This window comes from Aythya marila, assembly GCF_965140915.1.
Source record: "Aythya marila genome assembly, chromosome: 5".
Taxonomy (NCBI): domain Eukaryota; kingdom Metazoa; phylum Chordata; class Aves; order Anseriformes; family Anatidae; genus Aythya; species Aythya marila.
In genome coordinates, this window is record NC_139046.1 from 57,162,799 (window position 1) to 57,180,995 (window position 18,197).

General features: G+C 39.6%; 1 protein-coding gene across 3 annotated transcripts in view; it reads right to left on the minus strand.

The window, feature by feature from the left end:
- The window catches only part of MPPED2 (metallophosphoesterase domain containing 2), a 99,314-nt gene that overhangs the window by 43,498 nt on the left and 37,619 nt on the right, over positions 1-18,197 (minus strand). For all 3 annotated transcript variants that reach the window (XM_082761215.1, XM_082761216.1, XM_082761217.1), the window contains exon 4: positions 287-512. In XM_082761215.1, the coding sequence (XP_082617341.1) occupies positions 287-512 (226 nt within the window). The remainder of the gene's footprint in view (positions 1-286; positions 513-18,197) is intronic.

Here is an 18,197-nt window from a genome sequence, read left to right on the forward strand (position 1 = left end):
GAAGTTAATCCGCAAGCATTAAATGGATATTGAGTCCATAATTTAAGTGCGTTCAGCATGCAGAATACAGATAAGTTACAACTTTTTCTTTATTTTCACATACGTGGCTAAACACAGCATACTTATCCACACAAAAGAATGGCCATTTCTTCAGGGCTGGGAACAGCTGAGTTTGATACTATTCTGCAGGGCAATATAGCAAAGCAGCTTCAGGCCTTTTCAGCAAGAATGATTCCTGCTGTGGTTTAAGTAATAAAGAGCAAAGAAAGTTTAAACTGAGACTTACCATGGGGCACCGTATATTCGGAATCCTTTAACTGTTACCTCTGAATCTTGTAAGTAAATACTATTTGTCAGGAGTGACTGAACATTGTCAAAGTCCTCTGGTTTCAATTTGGACACAGAAGGAAAGCGGTAGTAATCTTGTTTAACAAGGTCTGCCATGAATTCCTTATCAAATGTCAGTTCATGATTCCCAGCAATCACTATTTTATATTCATATGGCAGGTTTCCTGAAATAACAAAAAAAGGACTTAATTAGCACATTTTCCTCCCACACCAGCATTGCCGGCACAATAAGTAGACAGCTAGCAGTGACAGAATGAAATACCCAAAATCTGCGTGCATCTCCATGTTGAGCAGAAGCTATTAATGCTGCCTCCCTTCCACTGAATGAAACTGTTTTAAAATTTAAAGTAACGACACAGAAATAAATGTCATAATAGTAATAATTCTGAACAATAATTCTGCATGTAGCGCAGAATTAAACAAAACAAGCTGGTAGGCACTGAACCACCTCCAAGCATGGCATAAACCATCAGTGCTCCCTTGCTTTCAGCTGATTATATGTTGGTTTATATTACCCCAAGCTGTGAATTACCACTGAATTCATGGGACTGGGTCAGTCAGCACTGCTGAGCCCTAGCCCATGGAAGCGACCCGCAGTGATTTAACTGGGTGCCCTGTGGGTGGGTACAGCAGAGGCAGCAGCATGCCTCACCAGGATGCCTCACCAGCACATTGTGAGGATACCAGCTACAGGGCACTGAATCAGCTAGCTGGCACAGGTGTTTTTGAATTGTGCAGTTTTTTTAGGTCAACGTGTATGGAACCCAAGCATTCAAAAGATGGCATTTATCCCCAGACCTCGTCTGTTCTTCAAAGCTCTGACTCAGTTGAAATGGACTTTCACTTTATTATTATTCAGTTTATGGTAGTATCTCATTTCTGTAAAGAGTACATACATTGAAGAAACCATCGAACCCAAACAATTAAGACATAAGGTAGGAAAAAAGAAACGTGGCTAGCACATTTATTTTGAGTTTCAGATATAAAGAGTACAGGCTTGATCACCTGAAGTCCATGCAACTATTTCCTGTGTTTGGAACGAGGCATGGATCAGGCCCACGGAGCCAGATTTTTTTTTTTTGAGTTCAGAGACAGATTTTTCAAGCACTTGGTACCAACAACCAGTGCCAAATATTTCAATTAAACATATTGCGTATTGGGCTCCCTTAAAAATATGTTCCTCTACTATGGTGTCTTCATAGAAGTCAAGATCTTTTACGAAATCTGTCTTACTGTGATTTGCCAAAAATCACATCCAAGTTTGCATCAAAGCTAAAACCAGGCTCACATCTCCCCTCTATTGCCATCACTGATTCTGTCTTGAACCAAGTTGTTCATTTTAGTGCACACTCCTAATCATCATTTTAAAAATTGTTTTTTTTACCACAAATATGCACAATACTTTACAATCAAATGGATAATACATATAAAATATATCATTATATATATTCACTTCTTGTATTGCTCATGAGTCTTTGTTATTTACACAAACCATGAAAGCAACAACTGACACACTGTAATGGTTAATGCTGTTAGCCCCGATGCTCACACGTATATATACATGCAGATGTTTAATGTCCACTGGTTCAGAAATAAAGCACAGGTCCTCAAAACATAGATGGGTACATCTTCCAGATCTGGAACTTCCAGCATGCACCCCCAAGGGACACAGAATTGTAAGCTAGGTATTTCTCATGAATACTGTTCTCCTACTAAACAGACACAGCTTTACTAGTTCAAAACTTGTTTTAAACAGCTTCCAAAGGTGTTTTCTCTTTGTTTTAAACAGTAAGTGTTAAACTAAACCTGTAAACATCTACAGCAAGATTAACTTTCCCCCAAATAAGGCTTATAGGGAATCAGCCAAAGCTCTCTGCTTGTCAGTATTTACAGCAGAGAAACAGGAATTATACAAGATACATAGGCACTGTCTCCATGAAATAAGTTAATTCTGGATAGAATAACAAACAGTTATATATCCCCTGGGGAAAAACAAAAACAAAAAAATCATAGATTCCTCACACCTGAACTAAATGCAGTTAATACATATCCATAATTCCCTGAACTGCTGCATTAGATTAAAAACTGTGGGAGACACGGTAAATGTTCCTCTACAGATTATACCTGACTCCTTTCTTTCTTCCCTTCCCCATCTCTGCTACTTGCTCCTCTGCAATTAATTTTTATTTGAATACTAGAAGTGCTAAAAATTCCTGCTCTTTGACACTCCTGGGCACAAGGTAAAATTGCTATTTTCTCCTCTCTCAGGAAACACAAAGACACCAGTGGCATGAAATCTGATATACTTGTCATACCTATCAATCCCCCAAAACAAGAAAGATGTGATTAAATTCTCAGAGCAGTAGGATGGAAAAGTTAAATTCAGGTTTCTGCTAAGTTATTAACATTTACCATGATAGCAGAGAAAAATTCCCATCTTACTAGATGAATGCCCAGGTTTTACACTTTCTCCAACTTATTTTGATAGGAGATCTGAAAATCAGCACATCTTGCAGATATTATGTCCAATTAAATCTGGAACGTTTTGTTTGAAGTGAATGCTTTTTATCTTGACTTGTTGAAAAACAAGGCTTACTTTAAAGACACATAGGACACACACATAAAAAAACAAACGAGTAGTGGGATTAATGATTGTTAAAACGTACAAATGTAATATTATACATGTTATATAAGCAACTGAAATCACTAAGGAAAAATCTAGCAGTAATTACTTCAATTAATGTCAAGAAAGCCATTAATTTTACGGAGACTAAGGAGACGCTCCGCTTGGTCAGTCCTTGAGCCCGGTAACGCCTCAAGGCCCAGGTCTAGGCCTCAGGCACCAGGCGTAACCAGGGAGCTCAAGACTAGGCCTCTCTCCAGGATCAACACCAGGGACTGAGAAACAGGGCTAAATGGGTGCCTGAGGAGAAATCCTACAGGGACCACAATTCATCAATATCTGCCTGCAAGCCCTAACTTAGTAGTTCTGCACACCGAAGAGCAACCAGTGCAGGCTGGGGCTGCATTCACCGTAGTCCCGAGTCCCCCCTGAAGGGGCAAGGCAAGATGCGCTTCACTCCCTAGCTGTACACACAGTGTTATTTACCACAGCATGGGCACAGAGTTCTCACCTGGCACCCCCGCTTAGTTCCCTGATTTTATTACCAGCCACATTTTGCACTTTTTCTGGAGGCAAAAACAACCAAAGTTGCATTGTGACCTAGCGATGAGGAACATGCCTCATAAAAATGCCAACACACCAAAAGCCAGGCCCAAGCCAAGGAGAGCAGCCAGAGGAAGTCTCATCCATTTCTTTCCTCTTCCCTGAGGAAAGACTATATAGCACTAATCATGGTAATAAATTACCTGCAATCAGATTAGCTATTTGTTCATCACATTCAGGTTTTGCCTTCCTGAAAGGCCCTGGCGGCAGTGCACAACATTCATCCTCTCTGATATAATTTATGAAATACTTCGGTGTCTTTTACTTTGGCAATTTTGCCCTTTGTCTATAATCTGCTGACCTTTTGTGCTTTTTATGGAAGCATAACAGTCACACAACAAATCTCCTACTCCATGATATTTTAGTTTTCATCTTGACCAGATTAATCTCTATCTACTTCCATTCCGTCAGTTCAGAAAGCCACTGTACCACAATACACAAGTTGGAAGCAATTTTCTTCACTAAATTTCTGTTAGCTACATTTGGTCTTTATTAAACTACTTTCCTATCTACCAGGTTTTCTATCACGTTTCAGTAATATTATTCATTCCAATTTATACCACGATTCTGAGAAAGAGAAGAATAACTTCTCAAGCTAGGAGGAGTTTGATGTGTTCACTAGGACAAACACTTCAGAAACTCCAAATATCAATTCACAAAGTAATTGCTAAATTTAAATTAAACATACTTAACTGTTTTCCAGATGAAATCAAAAGGCTAACATCACAGCTTCTAAAAATGATTAGAGCACTAAGTCTGTGAAGCAGAGTCACTTATACGGAAGTACTTGAAATCTTAACAGGTATAGAATACATATATGTGCACATGCACATACACGTGGTGTTTATCTTCAGTATATGTTAATATTTTTTTGGCCAAGATGTCAGTTAATATCTGCCCTCAGCAGGAGTATAGCAAGGACAGAAGGTGGTAGTTGATTAAGAAAATGTCGCAGCTAGACAAGTTGTCCTGAAGGACAAAAAGTGAGTATCACTCTTGCTCCAAAAAGAACAAAGATAGGTAACTGCAAATCATTTGGAAGAAAAAGAAAGAAAAAAAAAAAAAAAAAAAAGTAATTTATAGTCAACACATTAATCTGGCAGCCTCAGAAGATTTCTGTAACTTTTCTGTTTGTCAGTCAACTGTCAAGTTAGAGTCCCACATAGCAATACTTTCTTCCATCTGATCCACAAGCCTTCGTTCTCACTCCTCTGCCAAGCCCCTTTGCCAGCACGATTTGGTGGCCACAGAGCACGGTGGATCAGGAAACCAACCCTGCTGAATACCGATGCAGCAAATAAGGAACAAGACTGTATGCACGTGCTAGTAAGGCAGGACAGGACTTCTTTCACTGGCAGCAATGATGTATAGCACTTTAAAGCAGAAGCTGAAAGGACTGACTTTAAATACAAAAATTACATTGTTGTTTTTTATTTTAAGTTTACCTTAAATACTTGATCCTAGGAATCCTTAATCCATTGAACAACCATTTCTATTTTAATGGCATGCTTCATACAAGTCCAGCTTAGTCACACAACTGAAGTTCCGTAGAGCTGCCAGACATGAAAAGCAGTCTGACTGTCAATGAATGTTAACTACTGACTACCTATAAAAATAAAAAATCGCATTGTTTTTTGACTACTGTTATCTACAAAATGCATTGGGAGGCAGGGGAGCTAGAAATAACATGATACTAACTGTCTATATATAGTGGTACAAACCTGTACTTGCAGATCATCGCTAAACAAATACTTTTGATGTGAAGCTCTGAATATGCACACACATGCATTAACTATTCACACCGCACAACACTTCCATCAAGCGTTAAGTGCTTTCATGCCCATGTCACATAGACCCTTTGGCCATATCCTAAAAACTGTGCTGAGAAACCTTGAAGTAAAAAGCTTTGTCCTTTCAAAAAGAAGGAAAATTTCTACAAGTCAGATGCCTGTGCAAGTCAATCACCTCCAATTTACAGTGTATCATATATGCTTCAAAGAGCATAACTAGCTCTGGAACATTCACTTACAAGCAACCCTATGCATGTCCAAAGATAAACACCGAAGGAGCAGATTTTGTGTGGTCCTATGGCCTTCCAGTCCCTGCAGCATCTCAGGTTGCCATCAGCTGTCTGACCACAGCTGCTTAAGTGCCCTGACAGCAGCCAGCAAACACCATCACTGCTGTTCAGTAGCACTGGAATTCCTCAAAGAGGTTTCCCATGGAAAGTCCATTGGATCTCAAGGCCATGGTTATTACTCTTCTTCCCAGCATTTATAGAATAATCACAACACTCACAAGCCCCTTTCACAATTTTAAAAGGAACAGTATCAGAAAGGATCTGATTTCTCCATCAGCAGCAACAAATGAGTTAGACTGTACAAGTACAGTTACGTAGACCTAAACTGTCACATGATATGCTGGACTTCTCTCACCATAAAGGAAAACCATCCACTCACTGTAGGTGTGGAGATTCAAAACTGGGTATGGAAAAAAACATCCTTTCTAGGATGAGAACGATTGGCTTTAAAAATATTCTGGCTGTTTTAATCAAACAGCCCGCATAAAAAGTCTTCAACGAAACAGCTATGCTGATGCCAACTGATACACTGACTGAAAACTTAACCCATATATTTCTATTCATCTTCCCTTTGTATCTGCAGAAACCTAAAGAATGAAATAAATAACAAAAAGCAGGCAAATAATAGAGAAAACATGCACAAAAACAGAACAAGTTTCTAAAGAAGCAGAAAGAGCTGAAGCACAAGATCTCAAAATCTTTTTGATGAAAAGTATTCCACCAGCTTTTTAAACTCTCATCAGTTCAAATGCCTCTTCATTTTTTTCCTCCAAAAGAAAATCTGGAGAAGGAAAAATAAAGGCAAAACACACATGGGAAATGCAGCAAGGCGAGTAGATGAATGAAAGTTTAACTGTTTTGCCTTTATGCAAGGAAAACATCAGACCACAGCGCAGGGAGAAGCAAAGGCTGAGACCCTTGAGTTCCTGTGATAAATCTAAAGCTCGCACATTAAAGCTCCCCTTTGTTGAAAACGCTGTTAGACACAACAAAACAGAAATGTTACGTAAGTGCAAGCTCTGCCTCTGACCTTTCACTCTGTAACCGTCAGGCTTCATTAATTTTCACAAGGCCTGACAGCTCTAGCGTTAATACTCACACTTGCTGATCGAGCCACACAGCAGGTTCAGACTGCTACCTTCTCCTCTGAAACTCATGCATTAGGATTTCTTCCATGCTGGCAATGGAAAACCAAGTCTAAGAAACATTAAACACAAAAAACTACGTTACAATAATGCCAAGGTTGAGTCATAAACCCATGAAAGCAAGGAAGTATCAAGTGAGTCTTGCCTCAGCACCTGTAACTCGGCTACCCAGTGCCAGGATGCTGCAGCCTATATGGTCCACTTTGAGTGACCACAGATGCAGGCTCTCCTGTACCTATGTGGTCACGTATGAGCCCTCTGAGGCTGCAGAATTGGTGGTGCCTAATACCAAGTACTTCTGCTCTCTCCCATCTAGGTAAATGAATTGAATTTGGTACAACACTGGGCCACAACATCACCAAACACAGCATGAACCCTGGAACAGGGCCATATCTACTGCCGAACCTAGTTAGCTACGGGTCTGATTTAACGAAGCTCTGACATCGTAAAGATTCCTTGCTTTTATGTATTTATGTCTCAACCATAACATTATTCTAATGTAACTGTTTGTGATTAATATCCTTCTCCTCTAATAGAAGGAAAGTAGCATAACATGAAGGACAACCTTTTGTTTCACTTCAGCATTGCACAGCTTCTGTAGCATTCCGACATTACACACGTTGGGTTTTGATCTCAAAGTCATTTTTGATTTCATCTGACTTCTGTTATTGATTTTTTTTTTCTTGAAACAGAAGGTTTCTCTAAGGTTTTATCAATTAATACATGACATTTATTTGCTTTGAAAAAGAATCTGAAGGTTTTGTTTAGTCTAAGCTCAAAAAAAAATATCCTCAGGATTTTGCAGCTCACAGCACTGCCAACTGTAGGTGTAAGAAGTTCCCAAAATTGGCTTTAAAATTATCATAATTGGAACTTAAACAGCACAGATTTCCCTGTTTATGAGTCCACAGAAAGGGTTTCTTTTCAGGCTTGTATTTATGTAACCAAAAAGATGGAGCTTTCAAAAAAAAAAAAAAATCGCGTAACTTAAAATCAAAAAAGCTGACAGCTATGAAGTTTCCCTTTAAATTTAGCGAATTCTCAACACAACACCCTCACTGCAAATCACAATAGCCTTATTTTTCCCTTTCATTTCTAAAAAGGATTCTTGCAGAAACGGTAGTTCCTCCTCCACTTCTGCTTCCTATAAACAAAGCAATACATAAAGGCCTAGCACGACCACTTTGGTGCTGCATGCATGCTTTTAGAGAGATGTTTTAAGTGAAATAGAGTTCACTTGGGACATTACGTAAGGTTTTCAGCCAAGAACTACTTTTTGTCTGGTAGAGTGGAAGGGTATTCCTTTAAACAGGATTACCCCATATTTACACTTAACATGAAATTTGCGTCTTATCTCCTATAGTTTTTGGTCTATCCATCCTGTAGGCAGATATACAGAAGTGTTATATTTTGTCCAACAGTTTTACATTTTCTCCTGTGACCATGAACATGAAACATCAATGCATTAAGATGTAATGCACCAGAGCCAATGAGTTTTAGACTGATTTCAGCTCAGTGCTGAAAATGGAAACAAAGCATGCCTTCACAGGGCCAGCAGGGCTACACAGAAATGTTCTTCTTCAACTTGATTAAGACAAAATTGAAAAGGAATGGGTTTGGTTACTATTGTATTAGGCTAAAATAAGAAATGAACCCTAGCACTACCTAAATCTAATATGAAAAAGCCATCTTTGTTTCAAAATTTTCAAAGCATTCTCTATAAACGCATCACAGATCAATTTACATGGTACTTTTGCCAATAAGCAAAACGAAATCACAAGTTCCAATTGGCTTAACTCATATTGGAAAGTGTGAAAGCAAATGCTAGTAAATGCAATTACTGCAAACAAACTCCATTTTCTTCACTCAGGAGGGAATTTCAGCGAATATTTTATTGCCCTCAAATAATATTTCTAAAGGCATCAATACACAATTCTATTTTCTTTTTGGAGTCCCCCCCACACACACCATATAACCTAATCCTCTATAAGGAAACTCACCAGTTTTTGAAATAATATATTGGTAGTTGATATTACCTTGTGCACACACATACTGTATCAATTTAAATGATTATTCTCAGAGAATCTTAAGAACGTCAAAACCAGCAGTCACTGTCTGACACAAACAGCTCTGGACCTATTTTCATAACATGCCCTTTGTCTCTGTAATTTACAATCTCAATTAAGTCTTTCATATATTTATAAAAAATAAATGAATAAAAGCCATCCAAAAGGAGGTCATCTTGAGAACAATTATACAGAAAGTAATTAAGTTAATCATAATCATCACAGACGATAGCTTGGTACATGTACGTGTATTTTCACACTACAAAAACCTGGCAAGCGCTAAGGGCACGTTTTACCAGACAAAATAATATCTTTTAAAAAGGAATGAGTCTGGTTGGCAATTTTTCACTCCTTACTGAAAGAAACTTGCTGCAAATCCATTAGAATTATGAATACAGGCCCCAGATCTAGGGTGCCTCAGATTGTTCTTCTGCCTCACCAACAGGCAGCTTCATGGGAGCAGCAAGGCTGAGAAATGGACCTGGACCAAGATATTTCCAATATTTACCTACCGATCTTAAAATAAATACATAAACAAACTAATCAGGATTTGCAATTAATTGCCAGAAACATTCTCTTCTTTCCTCTCTGACCACCTTCCCATTAACTGTTTCCTCATTTTTAAAGGAAAGATGCAGAGTCTCTGTGGCTTACAATTGCCAAAGCACAGGCAGACACCTCCCTCTGCCTCGCAGCCTGGGAAGCCAAGTCAGTATTTCTGAACAACCCCTTCAAATGCCTCCTTTTTTCTCCATCCTAGAAAGGTGATCAGAACATTCCTTACGAGAAGAAAAATCTCCACTACATAACAGGGAAACTTCTGATACCAAGTTTAATTTTCTTCTGATATCGCAGTGTCTTTAACGTACCTTTTCCATTTCTGTACATGGAACTGAATATCCTCCTTTGATTTTTGAGCACGCTACTGATAAACACTAAAACATACCGGTGCCCAGACTCACCTGACTACCAAACACTAACATAACGTGAATAGAGTCCAATAACGGCAAGGAAGTATTAATAAGCAGGAACAGCAAGGATAATCACGAGTAAAATAAACCAAAAGGAAGAAGAAAAATAAGGTAACGTGTTTTTAAAATATCATAAAGGTTTTAAAAGCATAGAATGCTGTCTAAAAGCAGGAGATCAGCTTTTTAGTAACTCTAAGAATGTAACGTCTTCCAATGTGCTAAAGCAATCAGCTGCTTTTGAAACATGACGCTGTGTGCATTTGTTGTGGTTTTACTTGTAAGCATTTAGTGTAGGAAGCAGATCGGATATTCAGAATGGATTTTTAAACATGTTTTCAGATGGCCATGCTGATGTTGGTTGGGAATTGTTTCTTCCTCTTGTAAGTCGCAAGAGAGGAAATCTAAAACCTGAACTAAACTCTCTGTCTAGAAGCAGACCAGTACGCTTCTGACAGCACCGTGCACTGCGTTTCACAATTACCTTCACAGTCCGCCCCCGAATTTTTTAGAGGATAAAAAAAGACGAAGTACTGAGAGAACGCAACCAGAAATTACAGTCAACTAAAAATATTCAGGCAGATCTCTGCGATCCTCCAGTACTATCTTCTGAATCCCACATTCAAATTTGTTCTTCTCCATAAACCTAAACATTCCACTGCAGTCTTTCAAGATGATCTTGGATATCAGGGATCTCCTGAGCCCTGTAAGGAAATTCCTTTTAATAATCCAGCCCACAGAGAGATTTCTTAGCTACTAAAGGAGACAACCAGATCACTCCAGCTGTATCATCTTATTACAATGAACTGAATTTCTCATATTCCATTTTTTGTTTTGTTTTGTTTTCCCTTAGCCATCCACAGTTGCCTGAAGAGAATGCCACATAGCCTCAGACATTTTCCGTGTAGGTTTAAGCACATATACTAAGCCCAAACATTATAAAATAAGGAAGGACGCTAAGCCTGAAAGCAGCTCTAAAGTGAAACTGGGATTCCAATGGAAATCGGAGCCAGCAAGTTCTGAGTTCTCAATCGCACCTCTGGTACTACTTTTTCCACCTCCTCTCTTCTTCAGCTTCGCAGAATTTCAATTCCCAAGTTACTGATGTCACGGCACCCCACAGCCCCACGACAGAAAGTTCAGACTGAAGACTTTTAAAAATCCAAGGCGTCACTCTTCAACATGTAATGGGCAAACCTATGTGCCCAAACACCTCCTAATCATCCTTCCAAAGAAGGGTAACAAAAGAAATGAATGGAAATAGTGTACAGAAAATAAACTTCATTCTGCAATATCAGAGTTCAGGTGCTTTCTATGTGCCTGATCTCACTCAGGTAAGCCTTCTCTTTCTGTCCCTGCTGCTACACATACTTGGGCCCTCTGCCCCAGCCATCTCCGCTCCTTATTAAAATAAGGATAATAGTAAGTGCCTAACATATTAAGGTAATTAAATATTTTTAAAGCAAGCTAACGGAGTATGTGTGATTCATGGTACTTATATCTGTGCACTTGAATTTACAGTAACATTTTCGTGAAGTGTTGTAAAAGCTCTATGATGCAGCATCTGTAGTTTCCCTTTGTGTACAGAAAATACACCAAGGACCGTGGTAGATGAGTAAGTATTTCTCTATCATTAAATGGTATCATTAACTGCTGGGGTATGCAGCATTTGCAATTTTTGATCGACTGTGCTTTCTTCAGAGCAGGGTGTTTCTCGGCTTACCCATTTTAGTCACCGTTTCTAGACTAAAAAAAGAAAAAAATGCCATAAAAAGGCAAGATATGCAGATCTTAACTTTTGCTGAATAACACAGCATAGTTCATCACAGCTGGTCATTAAGACAAAGCACTACCAGAACAGCTATTTCAGTCACTTACACAAAGGTAACAATTTATGTCTTATTTATACTCCTTTCTGCTAAGGTTTTGCCCTTTCACCTCAAAGGCAAGCATCATTGTTTTTACAGCTGGCTTCACGGAAGCATTTGTTTATGAATGGCTATATTGCTTCCACTATAACTGTACGCGCCATCCTCTCTAGGAACTCAGTCAAATGTCAGCCCTCATTTTAGCACATCTACCCAGAGCTGTCCATCAGCAAAGCAGCAGCTCTGCCTCCCCTCTGCCCCCAGCGCTGCCCCATGGGGACTGCCCAGGTGTCCCTGAGCCACTCTTGCTCAATCCTGCCCCGCTTTCCAAGTCTAGCAAATGCCACAGGGCTGTTATTTGCAGCCAGGTGACTGTTCCCGGGGAATGGCTTCCCCTACAGCAGACCCTACAGACACCGGGGCTGTTCCAGGAATTCCTTCAGCAGGGGTTACGAAGGGATGTTAGTCGGGGACCTTGGCTCTCAGGAGCATCAGCACAGCCAGCGCTGTTACTTAACTCCCAGTGACCTCCAAAGCTTCCAAAGCACAGGAGAGCAGAAGGGATGAACTCCTTCCTCACGACGCTCAGGAGAAATCTCTTGCAGAAAAAGGCAGAAAACTTCATGGTTGCCTTGCAGCTTTTCTGCTCGTCTCTCAGCAGGGAATGCAAATAGCAAATGCCTCTCACGGAGTGGGGGGATTCAAGGGTAGCACACACGGGAGGGCAGCTCAGATGACAGTAAGGAAGCACAGGAACTTTTTAGCATGTGCAGCTCTGTTTTAATCTAAAACTCTTTACCTTTCTCTTGGTAGTTACGCACAAAAAAAAAAAAAAAAAAAAAAAGGCAACACTGAGGAGAAAAGGAGCTATTGTACCCTGGTGCCTGGCTTGTAATATTAAAGATTGTGGTTCATTAGGAGAGATGTGTGTAACCCTGGGGCCTGCAAGTTTCACTCATCATAAGTCACAGGAAATTCAGAAGTACAGAGTGTTCCCGAGCTCTCATTTGTTAATTTCATTATCTTGGGGAGAAATGAAGCTCTGGAAAATGCAGGTGAATCTCTGCTACTTTACGTCCCCATGTTCTCATTTGTCTTTCTTTCCTCTGGAGCTGCCGTCCCTCCCCCAGTTTGAAGTCATTTTGTTCTCTCCTGTGTTGGCTTCGCATCTCCTTGCCCCTCTCCTTGCAGTGCTATCCCCTGTTGTGCTGCTTTGTTCCTCTTCTACTACAGGCCCGGCAATGGGAAGAGAGGCTTTAGGAGCCGTCACCTGGCAGCTGGCAGGCAGCACAGAGACACGGGGCAGCTCCGGGAAGCAAGGCACCGCCGCCAGCCCTGGGACACAGCAGCACAGCTTTTCACCCTGCCAGGCTCAGGGTGACAAACAGGACACAGAAAACACAAATTCCTCCTCCAACACAAGCTGAGCTCTGCCAGGAGTTCTCCTCCCCTTTTTCTCCCCACCAGTAGTACAACATTGCCCACGAACACAACAGCTGTCCCCTGAAATCAAACCATCCCCTCAATGTCACCAACGCGGGCTCCAAGCACTTCTAACAGGCACGCTGGGAGGTGGGGAGCAGGGGGGAGAAGAGACGGTGCTGCCCAGGTTTTTGTTTTTCACGGTCCTTTTGTGCCAGGACTTCATCGCTCCCGGTACGTAAAATCCCTGCAGAATTTGTCAGAGCTCAAAGCCTCGGCTTCACCCACTGGAACAAGAGGGTTAATTAACAGGCTACACAGGCTGCTTATAGCCAGTAAGAAGCAACCATCTATTTTTCTTTAATAAAAAAAAGTCAGTAATTCTTGGAACATTTATTAACCCCCTAGTATTGGCAATTACTGTAAGATAAAGGTCTGCCAGTCTTGCATTAACATAAATTGCTGCATGTTGCTTTTCTACTGCATAGTAATGTCCACAGTACTGTGAATAAATGCTAACATTTGGGTTTTAAGCTTGATTCAACCCCTCAATCTAACGTGTTTAGCAGATCTTCACTCTCACAGACTGCCCACAAAAAAATATCATTTTCTACGAAGCAAAAAAAAAAAAAAAAAACGCAATAAGGCATTTCACTGAGGTACCATTTTTGTAGCTCAGTTTAAGGTAATCTCACACACTGAAAACTGAAACTGCAAAGAGGAAGGGGGGCACGAAGCACAAAACCCAGAAACCATTCCTGCTGTCTGTTAGCTTCTGTAGTCACATACGACATTAAAAAAAGAGTGGTGATTAAAAAAAAAAAGTCTCTGTAATAGACAGGACACTGCCAACCAGCTTTAAATTGAATTACACAGCCTGCTAATCTTTATGATGAAATAAAATTTCTTTGAACACTACACATTATACTAAAATCTGCAGCGCTTTCTCCCCCTAGCCCCAACCTCTCTCTGCTCGAACCAACTCCTCCACCCCCTGAGACCATTGTTCTCTCCGAGCAGGAATGTGCTGCTCTGCTAACCGAAAGACTCCTTATTTTAATTAGGTATTGTTAATACGACATGCGTGATGTGAAAATGTAAGTGACAGGAGTTTTTGCACTTTGCATATTTTGATGCAACAATTAATTTCGGTGACAATAAACTGCTGGTGACTGCTTGCCACTGGAATCACTCCCACAGCTGCTGTGTGTCTGCCGCAGCGAGGCTCCGGGAACGATCTGGTGACAACGCCCACAAAACTTTCTGTTTGGATAGCGTTACTTGCTTGATAACTGGTCACTGCAACAGCCACAGATACGGGGGAAAGAAGGAAGTGAAAGAAAGAATTATTTTGATTCCTTTAAAATTTTGTTTTCATTACGGCCCTGCTATTTGAAACCTGATCATCCCCTGCCCTTTTAAGACAACAGCAGACCAGGGAAACAGATCCAAGAAGCGACTGAGCAATTACTGTGACTGAAAGTCCTGTTCAAGACTTGTGCAATACTTTCCAATGCTCTCTTGCTCCTCTCCTTCATTGAAAATTACCAACCAAATATACTAGATTTGAACACATGAAGAACTACTTCATCTAGAACATTATTCGCTTTGAAAGCATATTTAACCTGAGCCATTTCCTAATGGCTGTCAAGTAACACTTCAGGATTTGGCATGGCTGATTGCGTTTAGCAATACACAACTTGTGCAGAGCATTTTACGCTGTATCTCCAGTAAGTAGGTGACTACAATGTAAGAAAAAAAAAAGCTCAAAGTTTCTTTGTGTGCCATTAACAGACAGCAGAAGTAGCTTCTTGTGAAATTTCTTCACAAAAAGTTGCCAGGAGTAACAAGAGCAAAACGAGAAACAAGTGATGAGGTATGAATAAATTCACGTGCAACTTCTGCATAAGCACCGGTGTTATTGAGTGGAAATAGTAGTAGTTTGTGTGGAAATAATAGCACTTTATTTGATCTTTTAAGTTATACTTTAAGGTATCTGTTGCCCACAAAGCACGTAATAAATATCTGACTCAGAGCAGAGGATAAATATAAAGAAGGAACCAAAAGAAACACAGAACAAATGTAGGAAAAAAAAACTAGGGTTCTTGCATTTTTCTCCTTTTCACTGTAGGCTGCTACATCAGGAAAACATTATTCAGCCTATTACAAAAAAATGCACCTGGCTGTATTTTCCTGTTATTTTATAAATACAATAAAATGCAACATGGAAATTACTTCTGTGTTCCGCTGAGAAGAAAAAAATGAAGATCAGTACTACTCTGCAAACAAAAGCTGAGAACTGATGACTAACCTTGTTCAAGCCACATGGGAATTTAGAACTAAGTACAAATAAGAATTTAACAGTGACATTAAACAGTTCAAGTTAGAGCAAAAGCAAAGGTAATACTCTTACGAATTCATATGGCAATAAAACCTAAACGAACTTGGAAGAACCCTTATAAAACTTTAGCGTAAAGATGGAATGAGATACATATTCCAGAAAACTAAGTAAGGAAAACCAAAACTTGCCTAAGACTCTAAATTCCATCATATAAATGCTTTTTAGTTGCTGGTGTTTTAAAAGAAATTGCATCAACATATTCCCTGCTCATAAAACTCTACATGCATCGCCTATTAGAATTACTAAGCAGCTTGACGTGGTACAACTGTCTGTGCAGGCTTGCTGGTACACCACAAAGTCTGTTAGTCTCCAGTTCGGAGCATCCCCGAAGCTGGCAGCCGACCTGGTCTGGCCCTACAAATCACACAGAGCCCCTAAAGGAGCTTTCTTTTCTAGATGTAAAGAGGAACGCAGGTACCAACCTCTTGCTAAAATACACGCAGCCCATTCCGCTGTCTGAAGCCTGAAGTAGCTCCTCGCTGAAACCCCTGCCAGAAGACATCGCTGTTTTCAAAATCAGACTAATAGACATTTCAGGAAGTTGCTTCCCTCTCTCCCAGAACAGCTGTGCTAAACTCATACTTACAGGATTAAAGCTACCTCAGCATTTTCTTTCACTTGCAATGAATGCAATTTTTTTTCCAACTGTTAAAAGAGTTTTGTTCATCAAAACGGTATTTTATGTTTAGTCACTTAATTATTCATTCTGGCTAAAACAAGTAGAGCAATGTAGAGTTCAAAATATGTTCCAGATGGTAAAAACACAAATCAGAAATAAATCATTTTATAAAAATAGGAAAAAAAATGTTTTTATTGCCATAATTTTCCTTTAAAATATGCATAAGCTTCCTTTTGGATCTAAATTAGATTGGAATACTTTGAGCTAATATCCCTCTGAGTTTTGAAAAATTTAAGAGCTGATTTGTTTTTTTTTTTTAAAAAAAAAAAGTCTCATGTCAGATGCTCAGATAATTTTCACATCTGAAATACACTTGTAAGGAGCAGAAGTTCTGAATGACAAACAGTTGGTCACGGTGAAATTGTTTTCAGTGCACAGACTCTGAAGGAACACAGTCACACAAAGCCCCGCGTGGAATTTCCCTGCATAGGAGATCAAGCCTTGGTAAGATGAGGGAACAACTGAGCCTGACAGAGTGAGAAAGAATATATGAAGACTGTGACCCTGAATTTTAAAATGGTGATAAGAAAAGCGCTTGAATTTATCATACTATTTTGTTACAGCTCTTCCCCCCTCGCCCCCATTAAGTATATTATCTTAAAGATCAAAGACTGTTTTGGCAGGTCCTAGCGGACAATTTTGGATATAATTTCAAGTTCTTACAGGAGCTAAATGAAGAAATGTAAGCGTAGACAAAACCTGCCTGTCCATGCCTCCACACCACATTTCAGAGCTTCTTGTCTTGCCATTTTTTCCATGTTACAGCCAACACTTCCAACCTGAAGCAGCTGTTTTCAGAACTAAACCTTCATCCATGAGTAGAAACATGGACTGTAACATCAGTTCTACTAACACAAAAATAAACTTTAAAAGAACCGACAGTACATTTCTGAGGACCATGTCCACACAAGCAGCAAGAAAAACCCCACATTAAAATAGTAAAGCCACTCTTTTCTCCTCACTTTAAATAACATGATAGAGGAGCTACACCACAGGAAAAAAAGCTGAATTTTTATTTTAGTTGTATCAACACTAAACACAAAGATATGCTACAGGTAAATAAGAACTTGTTACAGTCCAAACCATAGGTAATTGGTCACAAAAGCGTTCACAGAATTCCTCAACTCCTAGGATAACAGGGCAATGATAGGATAAAACCTTAAACATGCATTCAAAACAAAAACAAAACATGAAAGAAAAAATATCATTAGGCTGCCAAATCCCCAAACAACTGAGAAAAAAATCTAGTCAAATTTTACTCTCACTGCCACAAGTTGTTAACTGGCAGTAATTTCACCTCCTGCATTTATCCACTGGCCTTGCAGAGTTTTTGCCTGGTTTGTCCTGTAATATGCCTTATATTAGAAATGTTGCGTTGAAAACAACAACAACACAACACAGTAAGAGAGAGCTACAAGGAAAAGATAATCTGAAGAAAAAAAAATGTCATTCTGAGAAAAATGATGAGAATGGATGCAAATTATTCACCCAAGTAAGGGCCTGCACAATCAAGCTAATTGAGCCCAATAAGCATCCTATCACTCATTAAAGATACATCTACCCGAGTTTAGCTTGGCTTTCTTTTCATTTCACTTCATCTGAGCTATTCAATCCCTTCCCATCACACAGGAAAGGAAGTATTATATTAAGACAGAGCTATAATTAGACATTCCTGTATTTCATTCCCATATGTGACTGAATGAGAATGGCTGAGGGAAATATGAACAATGAGAATAACGCTGTGTTGAATACGTTCGGTAAGAAATATACAGTGGTATAATAATGTCATAGTTCTTCCTCAGCACAAACTGTTGTGTTTACTGCAAGGTCAGTTAAGTTACTATCAGAGATTTTTAATGAAAACAATTATAAATTTAAAATAACTGTGTTTAAAGCATTTAACAGTCACTGAGGTCAAGTGATTACAGCAGTTACAAGACCCGAGGGACGTGTTCACACCAAAACAAAGTGAATAAATTACCTCAGCCAGTGTA